At 43.0% G+C, this 19,587-nt stretch overlaps 1 protein-coding gene across 3 annotated transcripts in view; it reads left to right on the top strand.

The window, feature by feature from the left end:
• Positions 1 to 201: 201 nt before the first annotated feature.
• Positions 202 to 19,587, top strand: part of si:ch211-141e20.2 (nectin-3) — a 39,635-nt gene continuing 20,249 nt past the window's right edge. For all 3 annotated transcript variants that reach the window (XR_007185216.1, XR_007185217.1, XM_048193047.1), the window contains exon 1: positions 202 to 502. Coding sequence is in view for 1 of the 3 variants with exons in the window: in XM_048193047.1 (XP_048049004.1) it covers positions 433 to 502 (70 nt within the window). In the remaining 2 variants the exon portion in view is untranslated. The remainder of the gene's footprint in view (positions 503 to 19,587) is intronic.

Genomic DNA, 19,587 nt, shown 5'->3' with positions numbered 1-19,587 from the left:
TGTCATCAAAAAAATTCAGCCTTGATAAACATAAAAATCAAATAAATTAAAATCTTACTGATCACAAACTTTTGAGCGGTAGTGTATATATATATATATATATATATATATATATATATATATATATATATATATGTGCGCGGCTGAGAGTGCATGTGTCTTACTGCGCATGCGCGGCTGAGAGCGCATGCGTCTTAATGCGCATGCGCGGAGAGTGAGCGTGCATCTTGTCTGGTGCTGTAGTCCTGAGACGTATACATGGTGGTGTTCTTTTGTAGTTTTCTATTTGTATCAAAATACTTATTTGTTACTCTGTGTACGGAATTAATGAATTATGTAAAAGCAAACCCAGTATGCAGTTGAAGTAGGATCGAATGAAAGATTGCTACAACGAATGAATTGTGCTCTTCGCGGTGTGGCTTAACTGCAACGATGCTTCATTGCCTTTGTTGGAATATAGCTTCGGTGACAGTGCTTTGTTTATTTTACCTCACAATAGATGGTGAGTACATGCTTAAATGTCTACTCTGTGGATTGGGCGGATTTTAATCATGTAAACATTTGCCACATTTGAGCTTCATTCTGCCAAATGAAAGATATAACGCAGTAAAATTCTAAGTAAAACGGCCTTTACTTTAAAAAAAAAAGGACAAACGAAGTGATTTCTTTTTATATTTCTTAATAGCAATTGGTAAATTATTCAAATTATCATAGGCTATATTTTTTCAGGTAAATCTGAATTGCCTATTTTAAGGCTAATTAAAAAAAACATAAAAAAAAAAAAAATAATAATAAAAAAAAAAAAAATCACCATTTGCTCACCCTCATATATTCTTCCAAACCTGTATGCATTTCTTTTATCATTTTGATTCAATAAAAAGTGAACGGTGAGTACTGCCTAAAATCTCCGTCAAAATAAGTCATAAAGGTTAGGGAAAAAAAGGAAAATAGAAAGTAAATGATGACTGTTTTAATTTTGAGGTGAACTATGCCTTTAAGGATATACAGCAAATGTGGCAAAATTATGAACTGATAGACTCATAAATGAATGTTTTCATTCAAACAAGTTAAAGACAAGTGTATAGGGAACCTCAAAGTTACATTTTACATACTGTAATAAGGCCAGTTCACACTGCTATATCAAGCTGCATAAATGGTCTTGTTTGGTATTGTTTGGTCGGTCGGTGGGTTTATTTTAATTGGCTTTTAGACATTTTGTAAAAAAAAAAAAAAAAAAAAAAAAAAAATTAAGTGCAATGAACATTAATTTCCTAAATAAGTAAATAGTTTACTAAACAAGTAAATGATTTTACTTATTATTTTAGACATATTCCATTATGTCTATTTATATTTTATTTATTTAAAAAAAAATTGCTACATGTACCTTTGTTAGACTGTCGCATATTGTTGCCCTATTTGTAGTTTGATTGCTTCTGTTGTTCTCCTCATTTGTAAGTGCATCTGCTAAATGATTAAATGTAAATGTAAAATGTATATTCAAGTGTGCATGTCTCAAGTAATATCTGTATGTTACACTTAATTCTGATGAGAGAACATAGACACTAGACAGCCATCCATTTACGGAAGAGTGTCTGGTACATGTTGGTGGAACTGGAACAGACTCTTGTACTCTTATGTTTCTTTGTCATCACAAACTGTCATAATTCAAGCATCAACACTGATTATTATAAATATAATGTGAGTTTGTTATGTTTACCATGCTCTTTTTGGGTTTGGTGTTAAATATACTGTATATGTAGATAATTGTGCTGTACTAAAATGTTGTCTTTGGTGAACATTTGAACAAGTTCAGAGTACTTTATTATTAGCCCCTCTGGAAAAAAATGAACTATGGCCTTCGTAGAACATAAATCTTTAAAATCAAAACCTTATTCTTTGATTAATAATAGTAACAGAAATAATCAGAAAACTGTAAGAGTAGCTAGGCATAAATATTTCTCAAATGTTATTGCCAAAAGTCATCATAAACCTTCTGTTCTTTTTGCAATGATGTTCTTTACCCTCCAACTCAGATCTTTTAAGAGATATCCTCAGACTTATGTGAGTCATTTTGTTGCAAAAATAGGAAATTTATCACAGAATATAACATCATTAGCTCTTCTGATTAACCACATACTTGCCGAGCTATTTGAGTTTGAGCCTATTTCCTTTGTTTCACTTTATGAAATTATAGATCACTTAAAGCCTTCTGCTTCTCCTCATGACACAATTCCTCCATAATTCTTTTAAACGGATTGTAAATTCATTGGGATCTAGTCTTTTGTCTCTTATACATAAATGTCTCAGCACCGGAACTGTACCAGATCACTGAAATCATACAAAGTCTTTTTTAAGTCAAACGTGATTCCCCAGGTGAAAAAAAAAAAAAGTACATTCCATAATATATTTAAAGTACTCTATTTTCGTGCACTAATTTTGTGCTTAATATACTAAGGCCTGGTGTCACAGACAGAGCTAAGCTAGGATAAGGCCTTTGTTCAATTAGGGCATTTAAGTATCTTTTTGTATAATGTACCCTAGATGTCAGTACAAGTTGCTATCAGTTAAAACAGCTCAAACATGCATTTTAGTCTGGGACTAGCTTAAGTCTTGTCTGTGAAACTGGGGGTATAAATTCTTCTTTACTACTTCTTAAAGCTGCAGTCTGTGATTTTTCCTTTGTCGCCATCTCTGTTTGAAACCTGCAATTGCAGTCATAAGCGGAACAGTTATCTGTACGTGCGTTGTGCCTCGGCACAGCTCGTCAGTGCGGATGAATCTAATGCTTGCTGTCAATCACCGCACCAGTGTGGATACTGTACTTCAGAATCACAGATTCTATGTCTTGAAAGTATGACCAATATAAGAATTTTCACTGGAAAATATCATCTGAACAAGTAAGTAACATGTTTGCCACTTTTGTTCTGACCAACTGAGGGGAAAAGCATTAAGCCTATGCTGCCAATGATGATTAAATCTAACGATCGCTTAGCTCGGATCACGTCAAACCGTGCAAATTATGATTACTGTTACATTGTTCTCAAATTGTTAATGTTAACAACATCAGCATTACGTGACTATGTGTATTTGGTGTATATTAGCGTTACCTGTAGATTTCAATTTCTGTAGCCACTCCACAGTCCAAAGTCTTTTGCTTTTTGACTACAGGTGAATCTCCAGTTGTCACTGATGATTGTCATTCGGATCTTTCTGGATTACAATCCGCCATCAAAATAGGTTTAATTATTTCAGCTGCTGTGAGAAAAGGCTATAAATGTGCCGCAACCAGCAGCATCCTTACACCGACTAGCCTGGACAGGACTCCTTCCTTAATGTTTACAGACACAGACGAACTGCTGCATGCTCGAATTTCCCGCGGAAATCCACCATGTCGCTCTTATTATAAAACATTACAAGCTTACCATTGTAAATCGAGCTAAGATAGTTTTGAACACTGGCTGGTTATGTACTTGCTCAAAAATTGATTTTGGATAATTTTTAACCAAAAAAAGTTACGGACTGCAGCTTTAAGATAATTTTAAGATCATCTAAGTGTACTTAATTGTGCTATTTTGAGACACCATGAATATGAACTAAACTTGAACCCAGAGTGTGCTACAAGTGGTAACTAAATATTTTTTTTTTAAATACAGAGATAGTATGTTAAAAGCATATTTTAGTTCATATTCCTGGTGTCTCAAAATAGCACAGTGTGGAGTCCTGCAGGAATCCATTTTAGGTTCGATCTTATATATGCTCCCACTATGTGATATCTTTGAGAAACTCAGGATATCATTTTATTGCTATGCCGACAACACACAAACCTATATTCTGATCAAAAAAGGAAATGCAAATGTGTTAGACACTTTGATAGCTTGTCTCCAAGATCTAACAGAATGGATGTCTTTAAAATGTTTTTCATCTCAATGAATCCCAAGACAGAAATCATTTTATCTGGGCAGTGTCTGCAATGGCAGTCCTAAAAACTAAACTTGAACAGTTCGAACCAAATATGAGATTGTGTGTTAACTTTGGCATCCTAATCGATAATGATCTTAAAGGGGCTATATGTAAGATTTTCACTTTAATAAAGCATAAAAATACATATTTGATATGTTAGCAGATATTTAAGAAACATGCTAAGTTCACCTACTTGTTTCTCAGAAAAACAATGCTACATCCAGATATTCTACTTTGAAATGTGCGTGCTGCCAGTTTATCCAATAGTATTTCGACATCACAGGTTGCCAGTTGGCGGAAAACACCGCGTATTGTAGCCATGGAAACCAACAAACAAACTGGGTCAGAGAATCACAGATTCTACCTGACCTAAAAAGCCTCTGCATCCATCTAAAAATCTCTATGAACGACAGCATATTAAAACACAGATAAATCAACTCATCAGCTTACAGTGTGCAAGTCTCCTCAGCTTTCATTGTCAATTGCACTCCCTCTTGTTGCGTGTCCTCAAGCTGGCCACCCGTGTCTTTAAAGGAGGTGGAGGGGCTAACAATACTTTGAATTTGGGCTGCAGTACCTATTTCAACCACTGAGTGTCATTCCTACATAGACAAATTACTGCTGTTGTCTAGTCTAGCTTTTTTCATGTATGTCATATTGCAAAAGTTTAGCAGTTTTTATATTAGATACTCAAAAAGACATTCATTCTTTTATATCTTCCCGCCTAAACTACTGCAACTAGTGCAGAGTTGCTGTTGCTAGACTCTTGGTGCAGACACGAAAATATGAACACATTACTCCCATTCTTGCCTCGTTGCATTGGCTACCTTTTAAGATTCAAAATTTTGTTTAACATTCCGGTCTTGTATACAAGTCCATCAATAACCTCACTCCATCATATCTTGTAACCCTCCTCGTAAGTCATATTCCCTCTAGATCACTTAGATCTAGAGACATCATGTATTAAGATCATTATGTTTGTAGCATGATCCAGTATGTACAATATAGCTTATTTCAATTCAGACCTAGTGAAAGTGATACTATTATTACTATTACTCCACTAGGTCTGATCTATATTGTTCACTGCAAACATGATGATCTTAAATTTATTAATTATTAATTTACTATTAATAAATGTGTAAAGTTGCATTGAATGGAAATACTCAATAAAGTAGGCTAAATACATTACCTCAGATGGTTGAATGGTTGGATTCCACAACTGGTAAAATAAAACATATATAAGACAATACAACATTTACTGTAGGAGCCATACAATTTACTGGTGACTTAATTTAAAAAACTGTTCTATTGTGCTTCTGATTTGGCAGTGAAATTCGCCGATTTTGGGTGCATAAGATGTTAAGGATTCTATGGTCCAGTTAAGCCAGGCACACATTTAACGACTAGCTAAAACATTCTAAGACTGTGCTCAACATACACGTGATTGTTTCCTGCAACTGAAGCTGATTTATATACTTAAACATGGAATTTGAACACTGACTGTAATCGCAGACTGAACGCAACTGGCTCTGACTGGACGCGTTTGAGCACGATCAGTCAGAAGTATCAATTTACATTCATAATCGGCCTTTGACAATCGTTAAGTGTGTGCGCGGCTTTAGTATTTTCACCTCATAATGGCGGCCGTGCTACCGGAGCGCCATCTAGTGGCTGTTGCTCAAAAAGTATCAGAGTGACGCCTCTTGGGTTCTATACTCTTTGGTTTAGCTTCAACCCTGAATAAATGCACCTGATTCAGCTAATCAAGTCATTCAGGCCTATTTGAAAACTACTGCTATGTGTGTTTGGAGGAGGGTTGGAACTAAACTCTGCAGTTTGACACCCCTGCTTTAGAAGGAACTTGCGCTGTATCATATGACACCACTTTGGTGTGCAAGCATTTGAAGTATGTGTGAAAGTAGTCCAACCTTGATTGGTGCTGCGTCATGACATAACTAGTGATGTGGCATGTGTCAGCATACAGAAGCTACAAAGGGATGCCAGCACACAATAGTGTCAGTTTCTGCTCTTCAGCAAGCACTTAGGACTGGGCAATACAGCTAAAAAATGTATCATGATATAATGTTTCATATTGTTCGGTATTAATAATTATTGAAAAAATTAATAACCTTTTTAAAAAAAGACCAGTAGAAAAACAAAGTTTGAATTTAACCAATGCATTTTTAATTAAGGCAAACAACAAATAAATTTAAAACAAAATAAATAAAATGTGCGCAAATCTTTCTTATATTTTATATGAAGATTAAGATTTTTATAATAAAGAAACAAACTTTTGTAAAAAAATTTAAATAATCAAATTAATGTTTAAATTATATATAAATAGGATTTTTAGCTGTTCCCTTTATAACACAGGTGTCAAACTCAGTTCCTGGAGGGCCACAGTCTTCCTGAGTTTAGTCAAAGTATATACACTAACAAGAAGTGACACTCAATAGAACGTTCCATCGCAACACCGGCGCCCAACAGCGGCCTTGCATTTCCGCCATTTTGTGGTGAAAGCGACTCGTCGGTCCACTTATGGAAAAAAATGTAACTGCCGCTACGTTCTATCTGTAAGTAGAATAGGGAAGGACATACAGCGCACACTTTTTGGAGAATACGGAAATGCGGTTTTGGCAGAAGCACTTAGAAGGTGAACATTTGTTTATATAAAGCATATACATTTACAATGACTGATCGTGTCGCTAGTTAAGACCCTTATTGCTCTTCTGGTATAGTTTAAAGCCCTTTGAAACTGCACTGAAACTGTCATTTTGACCTTCAACCTTCTTGGAGGCCATTGAAGTCCACTATAAGGAGAATAATCCTGGAATATTTTAACCAAAACCTTCATTTCTTTTTGACTGAAGAAAGAAAGACATGAACATCTTGGATGACTTGGGGATGAGTAAATTATCAGGAAAAGTTTATTTAAAAGTGGACTAATCCTTTAAGCTTGTCCCATGTTCTATATCGTCTTTTAATCAGATTCAATCAAAATTGTTAGTTTTGCAATGGTAAATTTTGCTATGGTCTCCTCAGAAATTACGGACAATCACCTCATGATTGACCCTGGCCCAGCTTAAAGGGTTAATTCACCCAAAAATGAAAATGTTATTAATTACTCACCCCCATGTCGTTCTACACACATAAGACGTTCGTTAATTTTCGGAACACGAATTAAGATATTGTTGATGAAATCTGATGGTTCAGTGAGGCCTGCATAGCCTCTCTCAAGATCCATTAATGTACTAAAAACATATTTAATTCAGTTCATGTGAGTACAGTGGTTCATATTGTGGTTAATATTATAAAGTGACGAGAATATTTTTGGTGCGCCAAAAAAAAAAAAAAAAAAAAAAAAAAAAAAAAGACTTATATAGTGATGGCTGATTTCAAAACACTCCTTCAAAACACTCCTTCATTTTTGCTAAACTAAACATTTAGAAATTAAAGGTCCTAAATCATTTTAGTTATTTTACACTATGATAGCGATGTGCTCATCACATAAAAAACATACTTAAGACTATTCAAATATTTTACCATAAAGTGAAACATTTTTTCAGAATTTTTTTCATAACATAAATTTTTGCTACTATATTTCTCTTCATTATAGCTAGGTATCCCATATTCCTCTATCAAATAGTTAGTCTGCAGATGCAAACATATTATCAATATGGTTTCTACTGTTTTGCAGAACCACAATTTTATTTTACCCACATCTCAACTACTAGGTCGCACGACAGCCTTATAGCTGCTTTCTCCTTCAACCATTATTATATAAATTTTAGTTCTCTAGACATCTAATGCCATGCATCCATTTAATGGATGAAAAACAAAACTTTTTGTAAGTTACATTCACTCCTCCTTCCCTACATGCCAATTCTTTTTGCATCAACCTTCTTTCCCTTCTGTCTGCTTCCTCCAGCCTACAATCTATTGTCTGGTTACATTTCACACACACACTGCTTTCACACAACATCCCCACATCGCAGTTATCTTTTTCAACTCATTCCCTTACGACCTTAAGTCTTATGACACTCAATGTTCCTTCTCTCGGAATTTCACTAATTTCCTATCTTGCATGCATTTTTGGCCAATGTATCATATTTTGCGAGCTTGCTCTGGGATTTCCCCATATTAGCTGTCCCGTACCCTTGTGGAATTCCCTTGTTGGCGCGCACCTAAATAATCTGTTGGACGTCTCCCACAGATCCGACTTTTCACCTAAAATTGGACAGGTTGAGCACCCCCTGGCGCTCTAAACTGTGCCACACAGATTTAATCTCCTCAGGTTCCCCTGAACCCCAAAATTCTCTGTAGTCCACTGACTACAGATGGATTCCCCTGAATCCAGAAATTTGCTTTAACCGCTTGATGCAGTTTCCCCTTTGAAAACATCTTAACTGTGTCCTAACATGATTACGCTTCCGGAATGTTTTGATTATGTTGCCTTCGCCCACAAAGTTTTAATTTCTCTTCCAGAAATAACTATGTCGCGTTTGCCCATGTGATCTCATTTCCCTTAGAAATCCCTTTATCACGTACCACAGAGTTAGCCAGACCAACCACTATGGTTCGTCCCATTTTTCAAATTTTACCAAATTTTACTCTTAATCACTCTTAATCACAAAATTTCAAAACTTCAATTCCCCATAAATTTTTGATTTATCTCTTACCATAGAGTCGTGGTGTTCCCTTCTGTACCCCGGTGGTCGGCCCCTCATCCCTAAATCTATTCAAGTTAGGGCTGAAACTTGTGTTCAGGGTGATCAACCACTTCCCACTCTCGGTTCCAAAAGGCACATCCAAGGAATGCCACTCTTCTGACACCAAATAAAAAGGACTTTTACTGCATAAGAGACAAACTCGTCCATATGTCTTTCAAAGGTTTTATTTCTTGCAAGAAAGGTCAAACAGTCAACAGAAACACAAGTAGCTGCAAGAGTGTACACTGCAAAAAGAGATGTATCAAAAAACAACACACATGGCTGTGTTGACAGCATTTTGACAAATGTTGTGTAGGATTTTAACACACAATGTGTAATTAAAAAAAAAAAAAAAAAAAAAAAAAAAAAAACTGCCTTGGACAGATTGACACAATAAATGTGTTATCTCCTGGGTGGGCAGTTTGTGTTTATGGAAATAAAAACAATACATATATTTCATATATAGCACATAAAAAGCTCTATGAATAATGAATAATCATTTATAACAATAAATATACATTATATATATTTCAATGTATTACACGAAATATTAACGGCTGTTTTTGTCGGCCAATCACGTCACGCCTCTCGTCTTTTCAAACTGCGGCGGATCGCGCTCTTTTCTCTCCGGCCTGGTTTGAGGGGAATCGCGGTGCGTTGGACCCATCCTATCCGTAAGTTACAGTAGATAATACTTGTTAAAATGCGTAGTGCTGAAAAAAAATCGATCATGGAAATAGTTAGCTAACAAATACGTTGTTAATTATTTGGAAAGTGGCGACGTGCATCGAGCAGTGTACCGGTAGTGAATTAGCCAGGCAGAGGCTAAGCTACAAGCTGTCCAGCACACCAGATCATTATAAACACATAAAAGAGTGCATTATAAGTGAAGAATTTAACGTGGATCGTTTGCTTTGCTGCATCAGGTGCATTCACAGTGCTCCTGTGATGTTTTTTGCGGTTGACCGAGGGAAATGTCTGTTCTCATCGCATTACTTTCTACGGTATGAATTTACTTCAAGGACGTTGTTAGATTAACACTAAACTTATTTTCAAGAATTTGTTGATGTTGACAGAGATGAAGGTTTGACCGATTTCACGTCAAGCACAGAAGCCCTACCACAAATGCCGGAGAGTGCTGTCAAATCCAGGTAACGTATTTTGTTTTTGTACAGTAAATGCATTTTTAATGAAAGGATATTTTAGGTGACTTTTTGGGCAATATTTGCAATCCATGTTCTGTCTGTCTATCTAAGGCCTTGACTGTTAGGCCTTTAAATTTCTCATGATATACTAACTTGCAGCTTACTACATCATCTGACTGTTTGATAGATATTAGAAATTAATGTATTTTGTTGAGATCAATACTTTGTTCTTCAATTCTTTGTTCTTTGATTTAATCAGCAGTGGAGATGAACATTGAAGGGGACTCCCACAATGGCTGAAATCTTTGAGTGCTAATGCTGCTCGGATATGCTGGGTTAGGTAGGTCTCATTGCATTTCAGTCTTTACTTATTTTCTTCTTTTACATAAAGGGATAGTTCAACCAAAAATCATTTACTCACCCTCATACTGTTCCAAACCTGTGTGAGTTTCTTCTGTTGAACACACAAGAAGGCGTTCTTAAGAATGTTGGTAACAGGACACTTGATGCTATCCATTGACGTCCATATAGTATTTTTATATATATTTTTCCCAATTATGGAAGTCAAAGGCTACCGTCAACTGTCTGGTTACCAGCATTCTTTAAAAATATCTTTTATGTTCAGCAGTAGAAAGAAACTCGTGCCGGTTTGGAACATGAGGGTGAGTAACAATAATATTTTCATTTTTTGGTGTAATATCCCTTTAAGATATTTTAATAGACAATGCAAAAGTTCTGATATTGTTAGTAACACTGATATATTTTGAAAAGGTTTCCTCTTTTAAGCTCGATATTGAGTTTGGATAAATAACAGATGGAAAGACTGAGAAGTTGAAAGCTGAATCTATCCTGGAAAGGAGTAATTTTCTCTTTTAGAGGGGATGGAAGACCAAGCAGATATTATGTAAGTGTGAAGTCTTTACTTACACACACATCTCTTGTTTAATTTATTATAACAAATATTCATTAATATGACTTGACGTGAAGGAGGACAGATGCAGGTAATTGCACATGTTGATCTCTGACTGCTTAGGTTTCTTTAGTGCAAATCTATGGAGCTGCTGTAAATACATAATAATGGTAATGGTAGACAAAGTCTTAATGAAAAAAAAAAAAACCCTCTTCACTCTTACTAACTTATTTAACCTTAAAAACACATGCATTGAGTGTAAAATGAGGACGGTTTAGTCATAAAAAAAAAATAAAAAAATAAAATAAAATAAATGGTTGCAGCAGTTATTTGCCATCCTCTGTGGCTGGCTTGTCAGTATTGTAATATTGTGGTTATCACAACAACCCTAGGCCGATAGGCTGCTCTTAATCCTACACTTTAACATTTGTTGTATCTCTAATCTATTTTCATTAATTTTCAGATTAAAAAGTGCTACACAATGATGGTTGTTCTTGCATATCTTCTGCCACCGTTGCCTGGAAGTCGATGCAATGTTAAATCTGAAATTTCATTCCTTCAATTTAATTTTGTACCGGTAAGTTTTACATGGACCGTTATTTTTGTAATGATGTCTTGATGCATTATAAACTCCTAAAATGTATTTTTTCCCCCCTTAACTCTAAGCTTGGAGCCAGTATTGCATCCCTCTGCAGCAGTTTTGAGACCCGCATCAAAGACCAGACCACAGCCGATCTACATTGGAAGTTTGAAGAGCACAACATGACAGTACATCATTGCGAGGATTGACAGAGTAACCATTCCTGTGGATTAGGGCCTGGCGTGCTGTGGACAATATATTCTAGGTGTGAAACTTGTCCTGTCCACCACAGATTAGTTTGGTCTTCTCTTTCTGAGACTGGAGCATCTAATATTGAAAAGCCACATTCTCTTCTTTTTAAAACTGACATTCCTACTTCCCGTGTTGCGTCTTTTGAGGCCCAAATATATTCTTCATCAAAAACAACTATAGCAGATATAACAAAGTATTACTTCAATTAGTACACAATTACAATTTTACAATATTTCCAAGTGATTGTCATTGCAAAAAATTTCAAAATATGTGCCTGAATGTTTGTCTGATCTAAAATGTTTCTTTAAATGCATCCAAAAGTATCTGTCTGACTTGAGTTTATGAGAAATGTCATCCACTAGTCTTGTTACTTGTAAGTGTAATTGATGTTGGCAACACTTTGAATGAATACGGTCGTTAATGGCTAGTGCATTACAAATGAATTTGTTTCATGAAGAAAATTGACCAACATTCTATAGATTTTGAAAATTGACTGTTATTACAGGTTTAAAATTGTTTGTCTGATTTGGAAAGTTTTATCTTGTATCCAACATTTTATAAGTTGATCTTATGTTATGAGAAATGTGTTAGTCTTGACTGTGCATGATTGTTTCAATCAATCAAGGTGTAGTTGTTGGTAACACTTTAATTGTATACTGTATTGTAGATAATAGCATTACAAAGCATTTGTGTCATCTAATCATCTAAATTAAATTTATGAAATTGAGATTTAGAGCATTTTGTTGTGCCTCTGTGAATGCATTGTTCTCTACCCTGACAAAATTTGACTATAAATTAATAAAAATTTTATATCTTGTCTGTTTTATTTCAATTTTGTAGAATTACAAATGGATGGTAATGTTTAAAATTGTTGTATGAACATTAATTAGAAATGATCATTTTCAGTTAGACTTACTGTGTTTAAATGACACGATTGTGTGTTAAAATTACCTTACACAATTTGTGTGTTACAGTTTTTCTCCATTGGTTTGGCTCATTTCTTGAAACAGAAATGATATTCTCAAAACTCTAAGATCATTTGGCAAAACAGTTTTACAGTTCAGCACAACACTATAACTCACTTGCAAAAGCTCTCCCAAAACTGTTCACTCATGCTTTAAAACTAAATTCCTTTCCCATATAAAGAGTCAGTGCCACAGAAATGGCAAAGATCCTTCTCAATTGCTTTGGCTCATTTCTTGAAACAGACCGGACATTCTCAACACTCTTGGTGCTTTTGCCAAAGTAACGTGGATGGTTCGGCACAACACCATGGTTCACATGCAAAAGCTCATACCTCTCTTAAAACAGTTCACTCATGTGTCAAAACTAAATTTCCTTCTCATTTAAACAGTCAGTGCCCCCAAAATGCTTCGTCCCTTTGGCATTGTGTAAGCACTGCAAGTCAAAATGTTGAGATGTTTTGTCACTATGGCAGAGGACCATTGAAATATCCCTCATGTCCACCTTTCAGTCTTAGCCCAGTCCTTCATTGACAATGGTTTTTTACTGTTTTTTTTGTCTAGCTAACAGAATACAATTGTGTATAAAACTGAAAAAAAGAAATAGATTTTAGGGTAAGAGTAGCCTCCAAGCTTTGACATCACACATTGCACTCATACTGCCAAGGAAATTGTAATCATTATCATTCACACACATAAAGTAACTTCCATACATCAGAGTAAAAAGAAAATGTATACAGCATAATATATTGTAATATAAACACACAAACAAAAAACACTGAATATTATATGAAGCCTACAGTGCTGTAAATAAAGCTGGAGTTTCACAACTAACAGTTCTTCACTGGTCGCTCATTTCCTTCCAATGCCATTATTCTCTACAATAGCGTAAAAAAAGAAAACGTCTCGGTTACGTATGTAACCCTCGTTTCCTGAAGGAGGGAACGGAGACGTACGTCAGTAGTGACCGACGAATTGGGATATCACTAGAGAGCCCTATCAGCTTCGAGTGAACTAAAACAAGCCAATGGAATTGGCGTGCGATATTTGCATAATGCGCACCGCCCCCGACAGGTGTATATAAATAGGAAGCAGATGCAATCGCACTCTGTTTTTCGCTGAGGAGACAACTGGTGTCCGCACTACAGCGAGGGTACAGAAACTATGGCGACGGGACGTACGTCTCCGTTCCCTCCTTCAGGGAACGAGGGTTACATACGTAACCGAGACGTTCCCTTTCAGTCGGTCACGTTCGACGTACGTCAGTAGTGACCGACGAATTGGGATCCCAACTAAAGCGCCACAGTTACGAAACCCCTTCCAGTGCCCAGCGCAAGCTCAGCCGCCCATAGCACCGGCTGGGACGGTGAAGGGGGCGAGCTTACACCGAGAGAGTCTACTGCTGTCTAACCACATACCCACTAAGTAAACTAGACTACACTGGGGAAAGCGAACCCGTAAGGGACGCTGCGGAGACCACTACCTACCCAATGGGGGAGGAGTTTACGTGGGAAATACACATATGGACTGGCCCGGGGGGCAGTACGCATATGGAGTCCCTGGGATGGCTCCACCTGGGTAGGGGGAGACTCATCTGACAGGTGACAGCAGAGCTGGCTCTGCTAAGGGAAAGACACGGACTCGGCCCGTAGGGAGTTTTAAACCGTGGACAAATACACATATGGGACCGCTCACGTAGAGGGGTCACGACATATGGGCCCCAGCCAACAGACAGCGTCAGCGACGGATGTAGGCCTGGCATCAGACACTCCGCAATGTCCGAGCCGAAGGGGGAGGCGGAGGAACTCGACAGGGTTCGCCAAGCGGGGAACACGACTGGAGTCAGAAGTATGCACGTATCCGGCCAGTGGCGGGAATGGCATTGCAAGCCGACACTTAGAGTGGGTACAACACGTCTACCGACTAGTGGATGCGAGTACACGTGAAGATACCGGCTCTACACGTAGGCTATAAAACCTAGCGAACGTGTTTGGTGTCGCCCAGCCCGCAGCTCTACAGATATCTGTCAGCGAGGCGCCATGAGCCAGCGCCCAGGAAGAGGCCACCCCTCTGGTGGAGTGGGCTCTCAACCCGAGCGGGCAAGGCACGCCCTTGGGATTCATACGCCAAGGCGATGGCATCCACTATCCAGTGGGCCATCCTCTGCTTGGAGACAGCCTTTCCCTTCTGCTGGCCTCCGTAACAGATGAAGAGCTGATCTGAGGTCCTGAAGCTTCGCGTTCTATCCACGTAAACGCGCAGAGCACGGACGGGACAGAGCAAAGCTAGGGCTGGGTCTGCCTCCTCCGAGGGCAGCGCTTGCAGGTTCACTACCTGATCTCTGAAGGGAGTGGTAGGAACCTTGGGCACGTATCCAGGCCGGGGTCTCAGAATAACGTGAGAATCACCGGGCCCGAATTCTAGGCACGATTTCGTCGACCGAAAATGCATGCAGATCCCCTACCCTCTTCAAGGGAAGCCAATGCAACCAGGAAGGAACCGTCTTGAAGAGACAATAGTTTCAGGTCGACTGACTTGCAAAGGCTCGAAAGGGATGACCCCGGAGAGCTGTGAGAACCAGGGTCAGATCCCAAGAGGGTACGGAGGAAGGGCGAGGAGGATTTAATCTCCTCGCTCCCCTCAGGAATCCTGACGATCAGATCGTGTTTCCCCAGGGACTTACCCTCAACTGCGTGGTGATGTGCGGCGATAGCGGCAACATACACCTTCAGGGTGGAGGGAGACAGCCTTCGCTCCAACCCTTCTTGCAGGAAGGAAAGCACGGATCCGACCGAACATGATCGGGGGTCCTCTCGGCGAGAGGCGCACCATTCGACGAACAGGTTCCACTTCAGCGCATAGAGACTCCTAGTGGAAGGAGCTCTAGCGGAAGTGATGGTGTCTACGACCGCTTGCGGGAGATCACTCAGAACCTCCGCATCCCGTCCAGGGACCACACGTGGAGGTTCCACAGATCGGGACGCGGGTGCCACAGGGTGCCCCGTCTCTGAGTCAGGAGGTCCTTCCTCAGAGGAATCGGCCAGGGAGGGGCTGTCGCGAGGAGCAATGAGGTCTGAGAACCAGGTCCGAGTGGGCCAGTACGGAGCCACTAACAGAACCTGCTCCTCCGTCCTCCCTGACCTTGCACATGAGTTGTGCGAGAAGGCTCACTGGGGGAAACGCATATTTGCGCAGACCCGGGGGCCAGCTGTGTGCCAGGGCATCCGTGCCGAGCGTGCCGCCGGTCAGGGCAATAAAACCACTGGCAGAGGGCAGTTTCCGGGGAGGCAAACAGGACTACCTGGGCCTCGCCGAAATGCTGCCAAATCAGCTGGACCGCCTGGGGGTGGAGCCGCCACTCGCCCGCAAGTGGAGGCTGCCGTGAGAGCTCGTCGGCTGCACGGTTGAGCACACCTGAGACACGAGTGGCCCGAAGGGACCTCAGATCCTTCTGACTCCACAACAAGAGATGGCGGGCGAGTTGCGACATGCGACGGGAAGCGTAGACCACCTTGACGGTCGATGTACGCAACGGCCGCAGTGCTGTGTGAGCGGACTAGAACGTGCTTGCCTGACAACAGCTTCTTGAAGCGGGCCAGCGCAAGACGGTAACCGCTAGCAACTCGAGGCAATTGATATGCCAATGCAGCTGAGGCCCCGTCCAAAGACCTGTCACTGCATGCCCGTTGTACGTGGCCCCCTATCCCGTGGCAGAGGCATCTGTGGAGACCACAGCGTGCCTGGACACTTGTTCGAGGGGTACTCCGGCCCGCAGGAACGAAGGGTCCGACCACCGGACAAGGGTGCGACGGCAGCTCGGTGTCACAGGGACACGGAGCGTACCGCGCTGCCACGCCCATCTCGGGACCCGGCCGCGGAGCCAGTGTTGAAGCGGTCTCATATGGAAGCAATCCGAGCGGCGTGACCGCGGCTGCAGATGCCATATGCCCCAGGAGCCTCTGAAAATCTTTCAGTGGAGCCGCTGTCCTGCGCTTGAGCGAGCTCAGGCAGTTCAACACCGACTGGACGCGCGCCTCGGTGAGACGCGCAGTCCGTGCGACCGAGTCTAGCTCGAGACCGAGACAAGAGATCCTCTGCCCGGGGGCAAGTTTGCTCTTGTCCCAGTTGACCTGAAGACCCAACCGGCTGAGGTGAGCTAGAACCATGTCCCTGTGTTCGCACAACTGCTCTCGCGAGCTGGCCAGGATCAACCAGTCGTCGAGATAGTTGAGGGGAACAATGGCCGCCTCCGCAACCTTCGTGAAGACGCGGGGTGACAGGGCCAGCCCGAAGGGTAGGACTTTGTACTGATATGCTCGACCCTCGAACGCAGAACCGTAGGAAGGGTCTGTGTCGAGGCAGAATCGAGACATGAAAGTACGCGTCCTTCAGGTCTATTGCTGCAAACCAATCCTGGGGACGGACGCATCAAAAATGCGCTTCGGCGTGAGCATCTTGAACGGCAACTTGTGAAGGTACCGGCTCAGGATGTGCAGATCCAGGATTGGCCGTAGCCCACCGCCCTTTTTCGGTACAATGAAGTAGGGGCTGTAGAACCCCGACTTCATATCGGCTGGAGGGACCGGCTCGATTGTATCCTTCGCCAGGAGGACAGCAATCTCCGCCCGGAGAACAGGTGCATTGTCCAACGACACCTGAGTGAAGTGGACACGCCCGGACGCCGGGCGAACTGAATCGCATAGCCGAGTCTGATAGTACGAATGAGCCAACTGGACAGGGCTGGGGAGCGCTATCCACGCTTCCAGACACTGAGCCAGCGGGACCAAAGGCACCACAGACGCACCGGGGGTGGGGCAGCAAGGCAGAGACGGGACCCGACTCGGACGGCATTGGGAGCGGCCCGGAGTGGGGTCGGACTCTGCGAGGTAGCAGTGTGACTGGGAGACGGCACATGGGGTGCGGCCTGAACCACCACACTGGAACCTGCTGGTGAAGTGAGAGAGGGCTGAGAGCGCAAGACGGCCTGACACACTGGCAGACACACCCTAGTTGTGACCTGGAGTTTGAGGAAACTGCTCTTTTTGTGGCAAAGTGGGTACCGCTGGACTCCGGAGAGCCAGCGGCGGTAGATGGACAGACCACAAAATCTCCCCCGGCCCTCCTCCGGGGGTGGGAGAGCAGATGGAATACTCTCCCAAAGGGCAGGAACCTTCCGCTCCAGGTCGCCCGTCTCAGGGCCGAGTTTTCCCCGACCGCTTGCCACCTGGGTTGACAGAGACGGGCTGGGCACCACGTCCGCGACCAGCACCCTGCTGTTTGGCTGGTGTAGGCTGCTGCTTTGCCGACTTAGCAGGGGCGGAGGAAGACGCAGGCGGGCGCCCTCGGCGACGAGCGGGCTGAGGCTGAGCCACGGGCGGCTGGGTGGAGGCAGCAGCGGACCGCCGTGGCATGACATGTCTGATAGCCTCAGCCTGCTTCTGTGCAGCGGAGAACTGTTGGGCACAGCTCTCCACCGCGTCGCCGAAAAGGCCGACCGGAGACACGGGGGAATCCAGGAACCGATGTTTGTCGGTCTCCCTCATGTCTGCCAAGGTCAGCCAGAGGTGGCGTTGCTGGACTACCAGAGTAGACATCGCCTGGCCAACAGAACGCGCTGTCACCTTCGTTGCCCGGAGGGCAAGGTCAGTGGCAGCGCGCAGCTCCCCAAGCAGCTGTTGGTCAGGACCTTCCTGGGGCATCTGCGACAGCGCTTTTGCCTGATAGACCTGCAAAAGGGCCATCGCGTGCAGGGCAGAGGCAGCCTGCCCACAGGCACTGTAAGCTTTCTCAGTCAGACCGGCTGAGAATTCACAGGCCTGGGACGGGAGACGCGGCTCACCGCGCCAGCCAGCGGCCGTTGGACACAACTGCATCGCAACAGACCGCTCGACTGGCGGGATCTTCGCGTATCCCCTGGCTTCCCCGCCGTCCAGGGAGGTGAAGGCGGACGAGGCACCAGGCCCTGTACGAGCCCCATACGGATGCTTGCCAAGACCTGGTCACCTCATCGTGTACTTCCGGGAAGAAAGGCATTGGGGCGGGACGCTGGATTTGACCAGCGCGACCCCCCCCAAGTACCAATCGTCCAACCGAGATGGGCCGGGACAGGGTGGAGGGTTCCACTCTGGAGCCCGACGCACAAGGCTAGGCCCGGGAGAGCACAGCCGTGAGCTCGGGATCCGACTCGGGCAACGCTACCGTCCCGGGCGGCAGCGCGTCCGGATCTTCCTCCCCCGAGGACTCAGGCTCACCTTCCGATGCAGCGGTCGACATCCGATCCGCCGCCGGCGCCAAAGGTAACGGCTGGACAGTCCGTAGAGGGCCCAGCGGAAACCAACGGTGGCACGATGGGTTGCGGTGCTGATGAGGCGGCAGGGGCCCGAGGAGCGTTTCCGCTCGGCGGGGAAGCCCTGACCGTAATCCTCAGGTCACCCTTCCTATACACCGCCGTAACCGTCATTCCGGCCCGGGCCGGAAAAAACGGTCGAACGGGGCAATAAGGGAGGGGACTCCCCTTCCTGAGACTTCAGGAAGGAGCTCGAGTCTCGACCTCAGCACCGCGATAGTCATGTTCCCGCAATGGGAACATGAACCATTCACAAAAGCTGCTGTCAGCGTGCTCAACGGCAACGGCGCGCTGAACGCTCAAGCCCTTACGAGAAAGGCGAGACAAACAACGCGCCGACGTGGGCATATTCTCATGAGAGAATATGAACCACCCACAAACACAGTCTCAGCACGCTAAGCAGACATGAGAGAAAGTGATTGTGGCCGTCAGGAGGATAGGAAACGACCGCACCCATTAACGCACAGACGACATGACATACTGTCAAAAGACGCAGTTCGTCTGTAAAGCTCTTTTAGAAGGGGAAGAGTCAACTCGCTCGTGCTGAAGCACACAGGGAGTGACGCGATGTGTTCAGGTACACCACTCCCTGGACACACCGGGAGGAACCGGCCCAAATCGCAACACACACACGTTTCACTCTAGGGAATTCAGTGTGCTGTGAAAACAGCAGTTGAGAGCTATAGCTCAGGATCCTCGTGAAGCTCGCGACCTCGCTGTAGT

The sequence above is a fragment of the Megalobrama amblycephala genome, linkage group LG6 (genome assembly GCF_018812025.1).
Source record: "Megalobrama amblycephala isolate DHTTF-2021 linkage group LG6, ASM1881202v1, whole genome shotgun sequence".
Classification (NCBI taxonomy): Eukaryota; Metazoa; Chordata; class Actinopteri; order Cypriniformes; family Xenocyprididae; genus Megalobrama; species Megalobrama amblycephala.
The sequence above is the reverse complement of the archived record's forward strand: the minus strand, read 5'-3'. Positions and strand labels throughout refer to the sequence as shown.